At 39.6% G+C, this 20016-nt stretch overlaps 1 protein-coding gene across 24 annotated transcripts in view; it reads left to right on the top strand.

Annotated features, from left to right (window-relative positions):
* The window catches only part of LIMCH1 (LIM and calponin homology domains 1), a 345391-nt gene that overhangs the window by 311566 nt on the left and 13809 nt on the right, over positions 1-20016 (top strand). For 14 of the 24 annotated variants that reach the window (XM_059923105.1, XM_059923102.1, XM_059923104.1 and 11 more), the window contains 7 exons: positions 1012-1052; positions 11136-11216; positions 13903-13995; positions 14876-14980; positions 16483-16610; positions 18715-18836; positions 19090-19213. In XM_059923105.1, the coding sequence (XP_059779088.1) occupies positions 1012-1052; positions 11136-11216; positions 13903-13995; positions 14876-14980; positions 16483-16610; positions 18715-18836; positions 19090-19213 (694 nt within the window). Of the gene's footprint in view, positions 1-245; positions 321-1011; positions 1053-11135; positions 11217-13902; positions 13996-14875; positions 14981-16482; positions 16611-18714; positions 18837-19089; positions 19214-20016 lie in introns of all 24 variants that reach the window. The other 10 variants (XM_059923103.1, XM_059923098.1, XM_059923095.1 and 7 more) reach the window with 1 other exon arrangement.

The following is a 20016-nucleotide window of genomic DNA, read 5'->3' as shown; positions in this document are numbered from 1 at the left end:
ATGAGCTCCTAAACTCCCACCCAACACCAAACAGTAGCATAAACTGGCCTATCTATGGACTTTTGTCCACATCTTCGGGTTTTGTGTGCATTTTATTGAGATATTTTGTACTTTGGATTCTTTCACTCTCAATCCTTGTTCTGATGACAGCCGAACCTCCATTAGTACTTGGGAGTGTGGTTCTGTTCAAGTCTCAGCCCTGTTTTCATGGTTTTCTATTTGTTCTGTTCTGCCATCTGATCTAGAGTCGCCTGGCACTGCCAGCGTTCTGCTGAGAGTTCAGAACTCTTGGCGACGTTCCCAGTTTTTCTCCCAGTCAGGTAAAATGCATACTGGGGAGCTCTATTTCTTTTTTGCAAAATCCATGTTGTGGGCAACCAATTATATCTGGTACTTTTCTTCATTTCTGATTCCAGGGGCACACAGTTAGCAAAGAGCTGGTTCATTGATATCAGTACCAGTTATCAGTACCAAAATTGGGGGAAATTCGCAGAATTTTACTTTGATTTTGAAAATCCAAAGAAATAATATTCACCTCTTTCTTTAGGGTCTTCTTCTTCTTTTTTTTTTTTAAACAAAGATTAGAAGCATTTACCTGGAACTGGTAACGGTCCTCTTGTTAACTGTGTCACCTTCTCTACTTCCTGGATGACATCTGGCCTCTCTCTGTGTGATCCTTCTCTGTGTCAGACAGTGAGGGAACTGGTCAGTCAAGCCAGAGTGCAAGGTGCCTTAAAACGAGCACTCATAGGAATAGATTTCGCTTCCTATAATCTAGTACCTGGTGCTAATTGATGTGATCAATCATATTACACTGGTCATAACTTCTCTTGGTGATGGGTACAAGCTGCTTCAGGGGTCTGCTTTATCATGATTTTCTAATGCTCTTGGCTAACCAAAAAAAGTTGGTTTGAAGCTGACATAGGAACCACACTCCACTGAGATGATCAAAAAAGAAAGACAATTAGAAACTACTCACATTGTGATCTTTATTCCTTTCTTTCTGTACAGTGGATACTCCAAGCAGTGAAAAGTCGCCTGTAACTACACCTGTAAGTAATTCCTATTGAGGAATATGATCATGCATTTAGTGTGATTTTAATTTATAAGGTATTTGATTCACTTAAAGGGGATTCAATCAAAAACGGTCTCCAAACTTTTGATTGTAAAAGAATATTTTTGTCGGATATAATGCTGTCAGTTGAATCATGGCGAAAGAGATGGGTTAGCATTTTGCAGAGCTGTTATCATGCCTGGAAGCAAAATGGTGAGTCAGGAAAGTAAAATCTAAAAGAAACAACCAAAATGAATGTGACATAAGGAATTAGTAATAAAATATGCAACTTCTGTAGACATTCAAAATCAGCTTTTTAAATGAAGACAATACTTTAACACAGCGTACCATTGGCAGACAGGGCCCAGCCTGGACTTTCTCTGGGAGACCCATGCTGTCTGGATTATATTCCTTCTCACAATCAGTATCTTGAATAATATATATTTTTTAACATCTTTGTTGGAGTATAACTGCTTTACAATGGTGTGTTAGTTTCTGCTGTATAACAAAGTGAATCAGCTATACGTGTACACACATCCCCATATCTCTTCCCTTTTGCGTCTCCCTCCCACCCTCCCTATCCCACCCCTCTAGGTGGTCACAAAGCACCGAGCTGATCTCCCTGTGCTATGGGGCTGCTTCCCACTAGCTATCTATTTTACGTTTGGTAGTGTATATAAGTCCATGCCACTCTCTCACTTTGTCCCAGCTTACCCTTCCCCCTCCCCGTGTCCTCAAGTCTATTCTCTACGTCTGTGTCTTTATTCCTGTCCTGCCCCGAGGTTCTTCAGAACCTTTTTTTTTTTTAGATTCCATATATGTGTGTTAGCATATGGTATTTGTTTTTCTCTTTCTGACTTACTTCACTCTGTATGACAAACTCTAACTCCACCCACCTCACTACAAATAACTCGATTTCATTTCTTTTTATGGCTGAGTAATATTCGATTGTATATATGTGCCACATCTTCTTTATCCATTCATCTGTCGATGGACACTTAGGTTGCTTCCATGTCCTGGCTATTGTAAATAGAGCTGCAATGAACATTGTGGTACATGACTCTTTTTGAATTATGGTTTTCTCAGGGTATATGCGCAGTACTGGGATTGCTGGGTCCTATGGTAGTTCTATTTCTAGTTTTTTGAGGAACCTCCATACAGTTCTCCATAGTGTCTGTATCAATTTACATTCCCACCAACAGTGCAAGAGGGTTCCCTTTTCTCCACACCCTCTCCAGCATTATTGTTTGTAGATTTTTTGATGATGGCCATTCTGACTGGTGTGAGGTGATACCTCATGGTAGTTTTGATTTGCATTTCTCTAATGATTAGTGATGTTAAGCATCCTTTCATGTGTTTGTCGGCAGTCTGTATATCTTCTCTGGAGAAATGTCTATTTAGGTCTTCTGCCCATTTTTGGATTGCGTTGTTTGTTTTTCTGATATTGAGCTGCATGAGCTGCTTGTATATTTTGGAGATTAATCCTTTGTCAGTTGGTTCGTTTGCAAATATTTTCTCCCATTCTGAGGGTTGTCTTTTCGACTTGTTTATGGTTTCCTTTGCTGTGCAAAAGCTTTTAAGTTTCATTAGGTCCCATTTGTTTATTTTTGTTTTTATTTTCTTTCTCTAGGAGGTGGGTCAAAAAGGATCTTGCTGTGATTTATGTCATAGAGTGTTCTGCCTATGTTTTCCTCTAAGAGGTTTATAGTGTCTGGCCTTACATTTAAATCTTTAATCCATTTTGAGTTTATTTTTGTGTATGGTGTTAGGGAGTGTTCTAATTTCATTCTTTTACATGTAGCTGTCCAGTTTTCCCAGCACCATTTGTTGAAGAGGCTGTCTTTTCTCCCTTGTATATTCTTGCCTCCTTTATCAAAGATAAGGTGACCATATGTGTGTGGGTTTATCTCTGAGCTTTCTATCCTGTTCCATTGATCTATATTTCTGTTTTTGTGCCAGTACCATACTGTCTTGATTACTGTAGCTTTGTAGTATAGTCTGAAGTCAGGGAGCCTGATTCCTCCATCTCCATTTTTCTTTCTCAAGGTTGCTTTGGCTATTCAGGGTCTTTTGTGTTTCCATACAAATTGTGAAATTTTTTGTTCTAGTTCTGTGAAAAATGCCATTGGTAGTTTGATAGGGATTGCACTGAATCTGTAGATTGCTTTGGGTAGGATTTTCACAATGTTGATTCTTCCAATCCAAGAACATGGTATATCTCTCCATCTGTTTGTATCATCTTTAATTTCTTTCATCAGTGTCTTATAGTTTTCTGCATACAGGTCTTTTGTCTCCTTAGGTAGGTTTATTCCTAGGTATTTTATTCTTTTTGTTGCAATGGTAAATGGGAGTGTTTCCTTAATTTCTCTTTCAGATTTTTCATCATTAGTGTATAGGAATGCAAGAGGTTTCTGTTCATTAATTTTGTATCCTGCTGCTTTACCAAATTCATTGATTAGCTCTAGTAGTTTTCTGGTAGCATCTTTAGGATTTTCTATGTATAGTATCACGTCATCTGCAAACAGTGACAGTTTTACTTCTTCTTTTGCGATTTGGATTCCTTTTTCTTCTCTGATTGCTGTGGCTAAAACTTCCAAAACTATGTTGACAAATAGTGGTGAGAGTGGACGACCTTGTCTTGTTCCTGATCTTAGTGGAAATGGTTTCAGTTTTTCACCATTGAGAACGATGTTGGCTGTGGGTTTGTCATATATAGCCTTTATTATGTTGAGGTACGTTCCCTCTATGCCTACTTTCTGGAGGGTTTTTATCATAAATCGGTGTTGAATTTTGTCAAAAGCTTTTTCTGCATCTATTGAGATGATCATGTGGTTTTTCTCCTTCAGTTTGTTAATATGGTTTATCACATTGATTGATTTGCGTATATTGAAGAAACCTTGCATTCCTGGGATAAACCCCAGTTGATCATGGTGTATGATCCTTTCCATGTGCTGTTGGATTCTGTTTGCTAGTATTTTGTTGAGGATTTTTGCATCTCTGTTCATCAATGATATTGGCCTGTAGTTTTCTTTGTTTGTGGCATCTTTGTCTGGTTTTGGTATCAGGGTGATGGTGGCCTTGTAGAATGAGTTTGGGAGTGTTCCTCCCTCTGCTATATTTTGGAAGAGTTTGAGAAGGATGGGTGTTAGCTCTTCTCTAAATGTTTGATAGAATTCACCTTTGAAGCCATCTGGTCCTGGGCTTTTGTTTGTTGGAAGATTTTTAATCACAGTCTCAATTTCAGTCCTTGTGATTGGTCTGTTTATATTTTCTGTTTCTTCCTGGTTCAGTTTCAGAAGGTTGTGCTTTTCTAAGAATTTGTCCATTTCTTCCAGGTTGTCCATTTTATTGGCATATAATTGCTTGTAGTAATCTCTCATGATCCTTTGTATTTCTTCAGTGTCAGTTGTTACTTCTCCTTTTTCATTTCTACTTCTATTGATTTGAGTCTTCTCCGTTTTTTTCTTGATGAGTCTAGCTAATGGTTTATCAATTTTGTTTATCTCCTCAAAGAACCAGCTTTTAGTTTTATTCATCTTTGCTCTCACTTCCTTCATTTCTTTTTCATTTATTTGTGATCTGATCTTTATGATTTCTTTCCTTCTGCTAACTTTGAGGTTTTTTGTTCTTCTTTCTCTAATTGCTTTAGGTGTAAGGTTAGGTTGTTTATTTGAGATGTTCTTGTTTCTTGAGGTAGGATTGTATTGCTATAAACTTCCCTCTTAGAACTGCTTTTGCTGCATGCCATAGGTTTTGGGTCGTCGTGTTTTCATTGTCATTTGTTTCTAGGTATTTTTTAATTTCCTCTTTGATTTCTTCAGTGGTCTCTTGGTTATTTAATAGTGTATTGTTTAGCCTCCATGTGCTTGTGTTTTTCACAGATTTTTTTCCTGTAATTGATATCTAGTCTCATAGCGTTGTGGTCGGAAAACATACTTGATACAATTTCAATTTTCTTAAATTTACCAAGGCTTGATTTGTGACCCAAGATATGATCTATCCTGGAAAATGTTCCATGAACCCTTGAGAAGAAAGTGTAATATCCTGTTTTTGGATGGAATGTCCTATAAATATCAATTAAGTCCATCTTGTTTAATGTATCATTTAAAGCTTCTGTTTCCTTATTTATTTTCATTTTGGATGATCTGTCCATAGGTGAAAGTGGGGTGTTAAAGTCCCCTACTATTATTGTGTTACTGTCAATTTCCCCTTTTACGGCTGTTAGCATTTGCCTTATGTATTGAGGTGCTCCTATGTTGGGTGCATAAATATTTACAATTGTTATATCTTCTTCTTGGATTGATCCTTTGATCATTATGTAGTGTCCTTCTTTGTCTCTTGTAATAGTCTTTATTTTAAAGTCTATTTTGTCTGATATGAGAATTGCTACTCCAGCTTTCTTTTGATTTCCATTTGCATGGAATATCTTTTTCCATCCTCTCACTTTCAGTCTGTATGTGTCCCTACGTCTGAAATGGGTCTCTTGTAAACAGCATATGTATGGGTCTTGTTTTTGTATCCATTCAACCAAGCTATGTCTTTTGGTTGGAGCATTTAGTCCATTTACATTTAAGGTAGTTATCGATATGTATGTTCCTATTACCATTTTCTTAACTGTTTTGAGTTTGTTATCGTAGGTCTTTTCCTTCTCTTGTGTTTCCTGCCTAGAGAAGTTCCTTTAGCATTTGCTGTAAAGCTGGTTTGGTGGTGCTGAATTCTCTTTGCTTTTGCTTGTCTGTAAAGCTTTTAATGTCTCCGCTGAATCTGAATGAGATCCTTGCTGGGTAGAGTAATCTTGGTTGTAGGTTTTTCCCTTTCATCACTTTAAATATGTCCTGCCACTCCCTTCTGGTTTGCAAAGTTTCTGCTGAAAGATCAGCTGTTAACCTTATGGGGATTCCCTTGTATGTTATTTGTTGCTTTTACCTTGCTGCTTTTACTATTTTTTCTTTGTATTTAATTTTTGATAGTTTGATTAATATGTGTCTTGGCGTGTTTCTCCTTGGATTTATCCTGTATGGGACTCTCTGTGCTTCCTAGACTTGATTGACTATTTCCTTTCCCATGTTAGGGAAGTTTTCAACTATAATCTCTTCAAGTATTTTCTCAGACCCTTTCTTTTTCTCTTCTTCTTCTGGGACCCCTATAATTCGAATGTTGGTGCGTTTAATGTTGTCCCAGAGGTCTCTGAGACTGTCCTCAACTCTTTTCATTCTTTTTTCTTTATTCTGCTCTGTGGTAGTTATTTCCACTGTTTTATCTTCCAGGTCACTTATCCGTCCTTCTGCCTCAGTTATTCTGCTATTGATCCCTTCTAGAGAATTTTTAATTTCATTTATTTCGTTGCTCATCATTGTTTGTTTGCTCTTTAGTTCTTCTAGGTCCTTGTTAAATGTTTCTTGTATTTTCTCCATTCTATTTCCAAGATTTTGGATCATCTTTACTATCATTACTCTGAATTCTTTTTCAGGTAGACTGCCTATTTCCTTTTCATTTGTTTGGTCTGGTGGGTTTTTACCTTGCTCCTTCATCTGCTGTGTATTTCTCTGTCTTCTCATTTTGCTTAACTTACTTTGTTTGGGGTCTCCATTTCGCAGGCTGCAGGTTCATAGTTCCCGTTGTTTTTGGTGTCTGCCCCCAGTGGGTAAGCTTGGCTCAGTGGGTTGTGTAGGCTTCCTGGTGGAAGGGACTAGTGCCTGTGTTCTGGTGGATGAGGCTGGATCTTGTCCTTCTGGTGGGCAGGACCAAGCTGGGTGGTGTGTTTTGGGGTGTCTGTGAACTTATTATGATTTTAGACAACCTCTTTGCTAATGGATGGGTTTGTGTTCCCATCTTGCTAGTTGTTTGGCATGGGGTGTCCAGCACTGTAGCTTGCTGCTTGTTGAGTGGAGCTGGGTCTTAGCATTGAGATGGAGATCTCTGGGAGAGCTTTCGCCGTTTGATATTACATGGGGCTGAGAGGTCTCTGGTGGACCAATGTCCTGTACTCGACTCTCCCACCTCAGAGGCTCAGGCCTGACACCCGGCCAGAGCACCAAGGCCTGTTTTTTAGGAATTCTGGGGTATTTTGTTCTTTGTTTTCTTTCTTTCAGGTATTTTTTTTCTTACTTAGTTGCAATGAAATTTCCAGGAATGAAACAATAGGCAGGTGAATGGTCTCCAATTCAAAGCCAGGCATTTGTCAAGCTCTTGCTAGTTCTTGTTTCCCTGGTTTCCCTGAAAGGGAGAAGCAGGAGGTGGTGCCGGGCTCTGTCCCTACTGCTTCCCCGTGCAGACCAGTGCACACACGTCCTCTCACTGCCTCTGCTCTTGGAGGGGCAGCCTGTGAACACACGTCCCAGTCCGGGGCATGTAGGGCTGTGGTACGGACCGTCTGTGTATTTCTCACTCTGTCCCGTCTGCCACAGATCGGCTGCTTCACCCTCTTCTGCGAGCCTCAAATGCTTCCCTTCCAGTTAGGAAGGAATCTTTATCGTCCTTTCTGGTGTCCAAGGTCTTCTGCTAGTTTTCAGCTGGTGTTCTGTGAGAACTGTTGCATCTGTAGATGTATTCCTAATGCATATGAGGAGAGAGATGAACTCCACGTCCACCTACTCCTCCACCATCTTGAATATCAGTATCTTGAATAATATTAACTGTACATTTAGTTTTCAGTTCTTTATTTCGATGAAATAAAAAGAGCACTTGCTAATTAAAATGTCAAGACACATGACACTGTAGAAATTCCTTGCTGCTGAATTATACCTGGACATTCTCCATAGACCTGACTCTTCTCTGAACTGAGTGTTTCCAATGCTGGGCCTGGAATACTCACCCTCTGAAATTTGCATTGGTTTGGAGCCTTCCTCTATGGCACAATCAACTGTAGCATTTCCTGAGGCCCCCAGGTGTAGCTGCATAATCACTGCTGCACCTTTGATTACAGATTTACTAACCATATGACCCTGAAGGTGCTGTATAACTTCTCTGAACCTTGTCTTCCTTGGTAGTGCAATGAGATAATAATACTTTCAGAGTGTTGTGGACTTTATTTGAAATAATTACACAGAAGCCTGTAGCACAGTGCCCAATACATGAACGAATCCTCCCCAGTGGCTAATCCAAGAGGCCCACCATAGCCAACACCAATTCTTATCTATAGGTAAATTGTCTCACTTTGGGAATTCCTAAGTACCTGTGCAGAATGGAGAAGGGACCCATCACCCATCACAAACCCCCCCCCCCAATATCTCCAGCCACATTCCAGAACTACCATCCGTTTGTGGAGGCTCAGTCTTAAGCCAGTACTGGGAATCCTGAGTTTGTTGGGAAGCTGAGTACATCCACAGAGGATGGGACCCCCGGAAGGACCCCAAGGCTGGCATTCATGGCACAGATCTGAAGAGTAGTATAACATAACCCATTGAGTTCCATTTTAAATGTCACGGGAACAACCATGTCAAATTGTTCTAGTCCCCCCTGGCAGGGATGGAGAGGAAGGGCGTCCTACAGAGATACATTCTTATTTCTGTGTATGGAAAATAGAATAAGAAAGAGAGAAATTACTGACCTATATAAGTGAATTCTCGAAAATACCCACCTAAATTTGATGTTCTTTTGATGATAAACAGCTCTTCATAGAATGGAAAATTAAAAGAAATTGGAAAATAAGAGAAGGTTGAGGGGAAGTAAGCATTCGATTAGTCTGAACTCGATAGACTTGGAGCAGTTTTGCTCAGACGTGAAGTGGCCCAAAGCTGTAGGGTCCACGAAGGGGAGAGAAGAGGATGCATTACCCAGCATGAAGTTATTCCATTTATTTATTCAACGAACATTTCCTGAAGACCTAAAAATTCAAGGTCTTGAGATACTTAGGGGGGATAAAGGGCCCTCTTTGCCCTCAAGGAACCCCTAGGCCAGAGAAAGATCCAGATCTGTAAACAGATAAATTATAGAACAAAGTGTGCCAAATACTCTGCATTCTTTCTCTGGAACCTTTTCTATCTCTGTTATGGTAATTATCCCACTGTCTCCTGGGGATCGTTTATATATGGGTCACTCCCTCACAACACCACCCCCATCCCCACTCTCAGCTGTAAGCTCCATGAGGCTGGGGCTCTTGGCCACCTGCTACGCCACCTGGTCATAAGTAAGTGATCAGCAAATAGTCACCGAAAAAGGAGCATGACCACTTCTCTTGCCCTCCTGTTTATCACAATGGTCTCTTCCTCTTTATCTTCCTCTGAAAATGCTCATTGTTTTTCTTTCTTGCTTTCTAACAAATATTCCATATTTTCTTCTGTGCTCAATCCCCATATCCCACACTTCTCCCCCCTGTTTCTGTTTACTCCTGACTTATTCTTGCCATTACAACCTAGGGAAACCTGAAAGTTAACTAAATAATTTCTAATTGTTGCTCTTATTTTCCTGCTGTTGGACTTTCCCCATTGGGCTCCCTATAGCTTTATTCACATTACCACACCATTTTCCTCAAAAGTCAAAGAAGGGCCATGCCCCTGAGAGAGGGTTTGAACATTTAAACTGCTTCCAAGTCTTAGGAAAATGCCAAGTGGAGCCAACCTCCAACTCCATTAATTCCAGGAGAATGTTCCACCTGGGATCCATGACATTTTATGGTCATCCAAGGAAATTTGGGAAACTCTGGATTTTATACAATAAAATAGTTTTTCTCCTGCATAACTTGTCAGAGGCTTTCATATGCAGATATGCAGCATGAATCCCAAGAGTGGCATATAGGAAATACATTTCCCTCCCTGATTTGCCCACCTTTCTCTGACTTTTTGTGACCATCCCTACCATTTGCAGGAACCACAGCAAGAGTATCCACCGAGGCCCACATTTCACATGTCTAAATACATTAAAGCTATAGATACTTATAATGTTAAAAATTGAGCAACAGCCATGGCCTGGCTCGTATTCTCAGCCTGGAGACTTCCCTGGATGGGCCAGCCATTGTGCACCTGCGTGGTAGCCTGGATCATAGGGGGCAGGGCAGGGGAGGTGGGCTGGCCCAGCTATCTTGGGCAGTAGCTAGACCCATCTAAACCTTGGATGGGACTGACTCTGTCCAGCTTCGCAGGCAGCCAGAGTAGGTAGAGTCTGCCTGCCCCGCACCCTGCCCCAGACTCTCCCCCTCCTCCCCAATTCCTTCACCCTCAACCTGCTCTTTCCCTCAGGATTCCCAGACAGTTCTAAGTGCCTGCCAAAACTATCCCATCAGAACAGAGAGAAGGGAAGAAGCACAGTTATCGGGGAGCCTGGATTGCCTCAACACCTACTCTGGGTGACAAGGGAGGCCAACTTTAAACACATCAACCTCCCCACTTTTGCTGGTTTCCCAGGGACCAGCTGTGATTTCTCTTCCCCCTTGGACCCTCTCAATCTCATTCATGTTCCATGGCCTGGGTGCCCACTTTGGTTCATGCATCCTTCTCCCATTATTCCCGTTTACTCACTTGGTTCTCAAAATCACAAAAACCTTTTTTAAAAGACCAAAAAAACCAAAGTCTGTGGGTTTGAATGTTTGTTTTGTGGGCCCTGATCAGGAACTCCCCTTGCCTGGATCTCTGGTGATGCGGGTGAACACTGGTGAGTTAAATGATCCCACTTTAGAGAAAGCTGGGATGAAAAAGCAATAATAGCAGTATAAAAGATTAGTTCTATAGCACAGCAAACACCGCTTCTCACAAAATGCAGTTCTGCTGAAATAAACATTCCTATTTTCTTGGACCCAGGATCAATATGCAGAATGAGTATCTTATGCTTAGGAGCGTGAATACATTTAAGAAATCACTTCTAAGAGAAACAGAGCAAAAGCCTTCCCATGCCAGTGGCTAATTACTTCGCGTTTTCATTAGCTCCGAAAAGGTTCACAGAATCATACCAGCATATTGGAAGTAAACCAAAGAGGGACTAAGATTAAAAAGTGGTTTCTGCCAACAAAGAGCACCTTTAGATACAGGAAGGTTTCTGCTTCTGTGTGTCCGTCTGGGTGTCAAACCGTGAGCTAATTGTGCCCCTTGTCCTGGCCTGGCCTTGAGGACATGGCTCAGTTCTGATCATGGTTTTATATTCTAAACAGTTGAAGTTGTGGGCATGGGACCCAGAAGAGGAACGCAGGCGACAGGAAAAATGGCAACAGGAGCAGGAACGTTTGCTCCAGGTAGGACTGGGTTTGCTGCTTTTTTTTTTTTTCTTCTTTTTGGTGATGCTCTCTTAATTTCTGCTGTATTAAATAGATGTTTAGCCCAGGAAGTACATGGAATCAGCTTCTTCTCAGAAGTCGTTGAGTCTAAGTCTGTTCCTTTTGTGTCCATGAGACAGAATGCTCTGAGTCTAATTCCTGCCACCAGAGGTTACACTGATGAACATAAGGAGAAAGCATTTCACTTAGAAAAAAAATCCAAGTATTGATTAAGGGCCAAGCCACCCACTCATCACCTTGTTCGCTGCCAGTCAAATTCCAGTCCAACTAGGGGTGGGAAGGAATTATCAGAAAGTTATTTGATAGCATACATGTGAAATAAAAGTTGACCTGGGTCTTCTTCCTTAAGTAGAAATGTTTGCTCCATCTTTGAGCAAAAGCTCCTAATTTTCAATTCTAGAAAAATTCTGAGAGTAAACTTACCATGCTCCTACTTGTTTCATCCCAGTTTTGTGGAGCAACAGAGCTTCAAAAAGTAATCTAGTAACCTTAGAAACTAACCTATGCTGAGCATTTGGGGTGTGCCAGAACTGGCATATTTGTAGGTGCTTGACATATTTTACCTACCTTCGTTCTCATAAAACTCATCAAAGTATGTCTTATTGGTCTCAGTTTGCAATTGAAGAAATTAAGGCTCAAAATAAGTTAAATAATTGCCCAAGGTCATACCTCTAATAAATGTTGAGCCTCGTTTCAAATCCAAGCTTGGGTGACTCTAAAACTCATGTTCTTTCCCCTATACTCCCAATACTATTGATTTTACCAAAAGTCATAAAGAAAAAGAATGTTAAATCTCATTTATTTTTGTGACCTTTCTGCTGATGTGTAGAAAGCAATGCTTAATGCAAGTTTATTTTACTTTTTTTTCTTATCTTTTTGTTCTAATCCTTTGGCTTAATTCCCAGGGGTGGGGAGCAAGAGTCAGCTAGATAGTTAATTAATTGTAGTGTGGCTCTAGGTCTGCCCGTTAAGTTTGACACTTTTCAAAATTACATAGGAATAAACCTTCAATACCAAAACCTAGTTCTTAGTAAGAACTAGGTTCAGCAAAGTCCCAGAGCTGTTGGGACATTTAGGTCCATTGGGAGACCACAGACCAGCCCTGGTCATCTGCTATTCTCTTGGAAGTCAGATGCCCATTCCACCAGGAGTCAGAAATTCCACAGAGTAAGGAAGACGGCCTGTGTTTCCCATGGTGGTGCTGTGTCTGTTATACTTTGAAAGGTGGCCGTGGTTTTAGGTGTGGGTTGTGGGCTTAGGGGCAAGGTGTTTATGGGGAAGGAAAGGTGTCTCTGTGTGTGTGTGTGTGTGTGGACAGATATACCACATCTTTGGCCCCTGTATCATCAGTTCATCCTCTTGGTGAGACATGTGATATAAGCTCCTAGAACCAATAAATGTAAGAAGCTTTGCTTGTTTTTCATCTTCTGTAAAGTTTTAAGGTCTGTTCCCTCTATTCTGAAGGCCCTTGGAGTCCGTTTCTAAAACTTTACAATATTAGGTTTTATAACAAAATTTTTAGCTGAAGTTTAAAAGCCTACCATGAGTTGACCAACAGTGGTTTGGCCAGAGCATTAATAGGAACATTAGGCTCGAGACAATCCCATAAAGCCCTTTTGCTCCTAAGATAATAACATAACAAGTAGTACCTGGAGGAATTCTCAGTGCCTTTTCCAAGAAGATGGAAGCACAGACTCATGTTAGCCTCAGAGAGAGGACTGACAGTAATCAACCTAAAATATTTGACTGTGCGTAGTATGTTCCAGCAAATCCTTTGTCTCTGTCATGTCAGGGATGCCATTCTCAAGGCATCCAGGGGTGTCAGTTCTCATCTTAAGCATTCGTTTTAATTTCCATGTATTCATTTCTTCTAGTCAGCTGTCAGGGACTCCAGTCACATTTTTAAAGCTCTCCTTATCCTTACATCCTTATCCTATTCAGAGTATTTTTATTTTTTTCTCCGGGAAGTGGTGACTAGTGTCATATTTTTTTCTGAAAACAATAATAGCAGTTCTGATATCAAAGCCTTCTAATGGGCTGTTTAAAAGCTACTCTTAATTCAGGAGGACTTAAAGTTAGGAAGATTCCATTTTAGTAGAATGGCCACAAGCAAAGAGTAATTCAGCCACTCAGCTAATTATCATCTTGTCCACTTTGGACCTTTCTCCATCATCTATCTTGTAAACCTGAGAGGTTTTATTTTTTTTTTTAATCTTTTATTAAACTCTCCCAGCAGCAACGTATTTCTATCAGTGGAATGGCAAAACTCATCTCTGAAGGGCCCAGTAAAAGCAAACTATTGGTTTAACCTACCTCTAAGGACAAAACCCAAGTTAAGAAAGAGTTTAGAATCTTTCCATCTTTTCTCTTTCCATAAGCAAATGCCTACTCATATATCTGAAGAACAATTCTGTGAAACACCCACAGCAGAAAAGATTGTTCTCTGTTGGATTTTTATGTCCCTAACATGTCTGAGTACCACAAAATGGTATTCCCCTTTTGGTGCATGAATGGGTTAGCTTCAGAACGTTACAGCAAGAAGAGAGTCTTGCAACACATTGTACGTGATGGTTTAGCGGGGGGAAAAGTCCCAATGATGTATGCACTGGTCCATTCAGAACAATCTATGGAAATTCCATAACAGGAGAGATACCAGAAGGAGCAGGACAAGCTGAAAGAAGAGTGGGAAAAGGCCCAAAAGGAGGTGGAAGAGGAAGAACGCAGATACTATGAGGAGGTAGGAAATTCCCCGGAAGGAATTTGACCCTGAAGCCCTGATTCCTCAAAGTCTATCAGCACTTTCTCTGTCTGTGCTGTGTGTACCCATGGGGCATGTCTGATTCTCTTTACTCACAACAGAGCCCTATCAACCTTTTAAAAGAGTCCTATCCTATAGGCTGTAAAAGACCACTACTCTTCCAAGTTTAGCTTGTGGTGAGGGTGTGTTGAGTCATGGTCAAGGGGGAGAATAGAATTGTATCTCTTCTTTAGTCACAAAGGTCAGATTCTTGATTTGTCTTAGATGACATGACAGTATCAATTTGTTTATTTGTGTGTTTGTTTGAGGCAAGCATGTTTGGTAGTAGTGAATTAATATTAATTTTTATGAGGTTAATTTTGATATCAAGGCTAAGTGAATCCTTACTACTGCATTCACTGTATGGTACTACAGAGATTTAGAAGGGAGGAGAATTTGGTTTTGTTTGTTTCATTTTTAGATATACAAACCAGACCACATTCGAGTATTTGAAACTACACTTTATGTATATTATCCAAAATCTGTTTATGATTAATATTGTTGTGAATTTTTTCTTCAACAATAATTTTTGTGCATAATACTTTCCCTGATAGCATTTCTAATTAGGCCTCTTGAATCACACTAACTAATTAACTTGCAAAGACTCTGTTTTTCTAAATTAAATGCCAATTTCTAAATCATTGCCCATAGAGCATGTGATCTGATTTACATGCTTTTTAAAAGTAAGACCTTTTTTTATGCCCTGCTTGTTTGCACATAATTCTGATGTTTGTCCCTAAATTTCTTTAATGACACTTTTCTCTTGACAAATATGATTTATCCTTTCTCCCCCTTTCATTAATTCCTGTCCTTCCCCTAGGAGCGCAAAATAATTGAGGACACTGTGGTTCCATTTACTATTTCTTCAAGTTCTGCAGACCAGCTGTCTACATCCTCCTCTGTGACTGAAGGCAGTGGGACAATGGTAAGACCATAGATTAAAAGGAATTCGTGAAATAAGAAAACTAAAATAGAAGTACTAAACCACAAGGCCAAGTTTTCCTCCAGTCTAAATCCAGGGCTAGCTGTTTCTCTAGAATCATGTCAGCTACTACGTGGCCATTGTACCCCATCATACTGTCATTGCCGTGGTGAAACCCTAGAGTCAATCCCTGAGAGCAGTAAACATATTACTGAGGCCAGCCCTGCCCCTGCAGGCTGGAAACCAAAGTCTCTGCACTGGTTGGCAAGACCCTGGTTAGTGATGCCATGTGCTGGAATGTCTTTCTAAATGCCCATCATTCATTCATTTAGCAGAAGTATGTTTCTCTCTGCCAGACCGTACATCCCTTTGCACTGGATATTTGCAGCAGGATGCCAACAGTACACTCTCACCGGCCTCCATGAAAGTTTCTTCTGAATCACTCTTAAAATTCCATATGAATATATATATATATGTGTCTTCAGGGTCTGGAGAGAGTCCAGAAACGCTGGTCAACCTCCATATCCCCCAAATAAGGTCATGGAGGTAGTGGACAGAGGTCATACCAACACCTGGATAGTCCATAATCTGCATTTTAGTTTTTGATGGTATAATAACAGAATAAATTCATTTTGCAATAAACATAATATCACTTGGGTATATGTCATATTAGTCATTTCTGTAGTCAATTAATACATGATGCAATACACTAAAATTTTTAAATTATCCAATTTTAACTTAATACAAATGAAGATTGTACAAAAGTAATTCACCAAATTTGATATTGCATGGTCACTCAGGAAGCTCAAATTATTGCTTGTCTTTGCTGTTATATACAAAGATTATCACAAAAGCCAAATCTTTCATGTCTCTTTCATATATTGCAATGATAATTATGAAAGATTTTCTAGACTTTAAAATAAGTTATTTATGTATTATCATCAAAGGAATTCTACACTGTCCAAAAATTTTTCAATGTTTACCAGCCATTTTCAAATATCAAAATTTGAAGTGTATTGTTTTTTATTTCTATTTTATTTTTTAAACATCTTTATTGGAGTATAATTGCTTTACAATGGTGTGTTAGTTTCTGCTTGTTTTTTATTTACATTTTTTAAATTTAAATTAAACATTAAAATTTTTTTAATTTTTTTATACAATTTTTAAAGGTTACACTACATAATCTGCATTTTGAAATAACCCACAGGCACTCAAATGCCACTTGTCCTGAAATAAGCAATCCTATGACTTTGTTTTATTTTGAAAGATGGGTTTTCTAGCCAGTTAGTTCCCTTTTATGATAACTTTTGAGAGAGAGCCAGGTTACATGTTCATTTCAAATCATTGGAAATCAGTTACTATTCAGTTAATTTGAACGAACGACTGTTCTTTAAATTGTAGTCAATGTGATTGAGAAAATGCTTCAGATATTCCATGGCCAGACATGAGTATTGTCCAGTGTGTTTAAAAATTATATTCAAGATTATCCTTGTTTTCCCCATTAGAATAAGATGGACTTGGAAAACTGTCGAGAGGAAGAACAAAAGACAAGACAGAAGAAACCATTCCAGGGGGATAACAGTGGCTCATTGCTTAAGACTAAGGAAGGTGACCCACTGGAGGAAAAGGGCAGGTATGAACCGTTCCAGGCTTTCCACCCATATGTGCAAAACCGGACTGTGCCCCTTCACTCCCAGGAAGGGCACCCATCACTAAGGCAAATCATATTCAGCTTTGAAATTATCATTCCAATGATACATTATACATATATTATCGCTTGAAGACATTGTAATAGCTCTAAAGTCAGTGTTCTTATACTATTGAATATAAATAGCCTTATTTTTAAATAGGTGAAACCTTTTTTTAAATGAGGGGAGACAGTATAGATCACCAACGGAGCATGTTGTCAATTCAAAGTCCCAAACCTAAATACCACTCACCTGAAATGGTTAATGTGTCTGGAGGGATAGAGTTTAAAATGGGGCTGTGGTGTGGATATAGAGAACAGACTGGTGGTTGCCAAGGGGAAGGGGGTTGGGGAGGGATGGAGTGGGAAGCTGGGGTTAGCAGATGTAAGCTATTATATATAGAATGGACAAACAACAAGGTCCTACTGTACAGCACAGAGAACCTATGGTAAACCATAGTGGAAAAGAATATTTTAAAAAAGAATGTATATGTGTGTGTATATATAAATATATATATATATATATATATATATATAAAACTGAACCACTTTGCTGTAAAACAGAAATTAACACAACATTGTGAATCAACTATACTTAAATTAAAAAATAAATTAAAACTAAAAAAAAAAGAAAAAAAAATATTATATCAATACTGATTCATTAACTGTAACCAAAGTACCATACTCACAGAAAACAACAGGGGAAACTGCGTGCAGGGTAGATGGGAAGTCTCTGTACTATCTTTGCAATTTTTTTAAATGACTCTAAGATTGGTCCACAGAAATAAAGTTTATTTAAAAGAAGAAAAAAAAATGAGGCCGTGGTGTCCTACTCACGGTGGTTTGACTATGGACCTGAACTTTGCCATTAGTATCCTCTGACCTGTGAGAAGCCATGTTTACTCTGGGTGATAATATAAAGGATAGCCAACAAACCGGTTGGTCATGGGTAATCCCCCTACCCCATGGGTTCCAGTATGTTCCATGGGAGATCAGAACAGGATACCCAGAAACTCCTGGAGCATTCAGAGCTAGCTCAGACTGGAGCAGAATCTGGTTGTAGGTACAGACTGTAGTGAGTTTATTGATGCGACCCCATGCCTGACCTAAAAGGGACCTGCAGAAACCCAAGAGGCTGGCAGTGCTCTGCCACCAGCAAGTTCTTTATGACACAGATGTTTGCCTCTGGGGCTCCGATATATCAGATAGATGTTGGAACGCGTGCATGCATGTGTGTGTGTGCATACACACTTGGGTACACACACAACATCCTCAGAGGGACCCAAAGACACAAAAGGCTATCTAAGTATCATTTTCAAAGACTGGCCAATTTGAAAGGTTGGCTGGGAGCTGAGCTCTTCTGGTGGGATTTGCACTGAGAATTCTCCTATGCTCATCAGCTAGGAGACTCGGTGAATTGTAAGATATTAGAGCTTGGGGCCCATGTCCAGAGCCTGCAGAGCCCTTGGAACAGCACATCTGTTTCCAGTTAACACTATTTAAAGAGACTTTCCAGTTTTTGAAATGAAAGCCACTAGTCAGGAATATTTGAAGGGTGCTAATAAGCATTTTCCATGAATTACTGCTCGTTCTCCAGACAGTCCGTGTTGTCGCCAGAAACCTTTAAAAAAATCTCCTCCATCTCTCCTTTCTTTGCACATAGAAGCTACTAAAGGACCAGTGAATTACCATAGGCTGCCGAAGCCCCATGTGGCCCAAATATTTTGCACAATAAGTCCTCTCTTGTGAAAATCTGGGAGATTGCATTTAGCTCTGGCACCCCTTGAAATGATTAGAATGAAGAATTTTGTGGACAAGGAGGTAGAGAGGACATCAGAAATGATGGTTTGTTAAACTGCTGGATAATGAAAATGCATAGCATTTTACAGTATTCTAAATCCATTTTAAATCTAGTTTAAAATAAAAAGAATAAATATTTATTTAGCCCCATTTCTTTTTTTGTATTGTAATCGGTCCTGAGGGATAAGATCAATAATTTTAGTTCAGTTGCTTTTATTCCTGTTCTGAAATATACTTGTTATTGTAACAGCCTAACTCAAGGAGTCTTGACTCATTCTGAGAACCCTGCATTGAAAGGACTCTATCAGGACCTCCAGCTGGATACAGAAGCTGGGGCCTCACCCTGTGGGATGAACCCACAGCTAGCTCAGGGTAAGAATGGAGAAAACCAACCCCCATGTTTCAATTATTGTAAGACCCCTTCCCCACCCCATCGTCCAGGCAGATATGACCTCTGCTGGCTGCAAGTTTCTCTTCCAGCTTATGCTAAACAGCACGGTCCGGAGGCTCCATGAAATCACTGTGAGACCTCAGCAGGCATTAGCACTTTAAAGAAATGTGATCACTAAGCACTAAGGTGGCAACTTTACTGAGCACTAAGTGTATGTTCTTTACTTGGCCTCAGATCCATCCCGAAATCAGCAGGTATCAAACCCACCAATGCACATTTTAGAAGATGTGAAGCCAAAAACCCTCCCATTGGACAAAAGCATTAACCATCAGATTGAGTCTCCGAGTGAAAGGCGGAAGTGAGTAACCAAATAAGATGGGTGTGGAATTTCTTTTTTTTTTTTAATTGACTAAGAAGGGGGAAAAGTGAAAAAGTGTGAGATGGCAGGATGTTAGCAGCATTTTTGTGCTTTCTCTCCATTGACTGTCATTGACAAGGTAACAAATATTTATGGAAGTTTGGAACAATCTTCCTGGCAAGTAAATATTTAGTCTGAATTTGGCAACTTAAAAGAGACAAAGTAATGTTTTTAACCCACAAATCTAAACATTGGAAAGAATGTGCAGGTCTGTTGTATTAGCAATTTATTTAAGTGAGTTAAATTGTCTCAGAGCCTATGGACAAATGTTCTTTCAAGGAGAAAATGTTTCCTCTCCTCATCATTCTCTCCCCTTAAATAACTACCCCAGGCTCTCTTCTAATTTTGTAAAAATTGTATTTTTTATAGTAATAATAGTTCGCATCATTTTTGAAACATGTCAATATAATAGGCACTGTGTTGAAGGGTTTACATATATCTTTCTCTTCTTCTTTTCATATATTAACTCACTGAACTCTCCCAATAACATTATTGGGTTATTGTTCCCATTTTAGATAAGGGGATGAGGAAATTGAGGCTCAGAGAAATTAAATAACTTATCCAAAGTACTTGTCTGGATGAGTGGTAGAGGGATTCAGAGTGAACCCACAGTTCCATGATAAGATCATATTTGAGCCAGAGGTTCCTTGTAATCAGTTTTTAAAAGATAATATTCATTATACTTTAACCAATCATTCTCCCTGGAGCCAGACCACCTGGATTCAAAGTATGGACTCTGACAC

The sequence above is a fragment of the Balaenoptera ricei genome, chromosome 5 (assembly GCF_028023285.1).
Source record: "Balaenoptera ricei isolate mBalRic1 chromosome 5, mBalRic1.hap2, whole genome shotgun sequence".
In the NCBI taxonomy this organism is placed as follows: Eukaryota; Metazoa; Chordata; class Mammalia; order Artiodactyla; family Balaenopteridae; genus Balaenoptera; species Balaenoptera ricei.
Note: the sequence above shows the minus strand (reverse complement) of the source record. Positions and strands in the feature narration are given on the sequence as shown.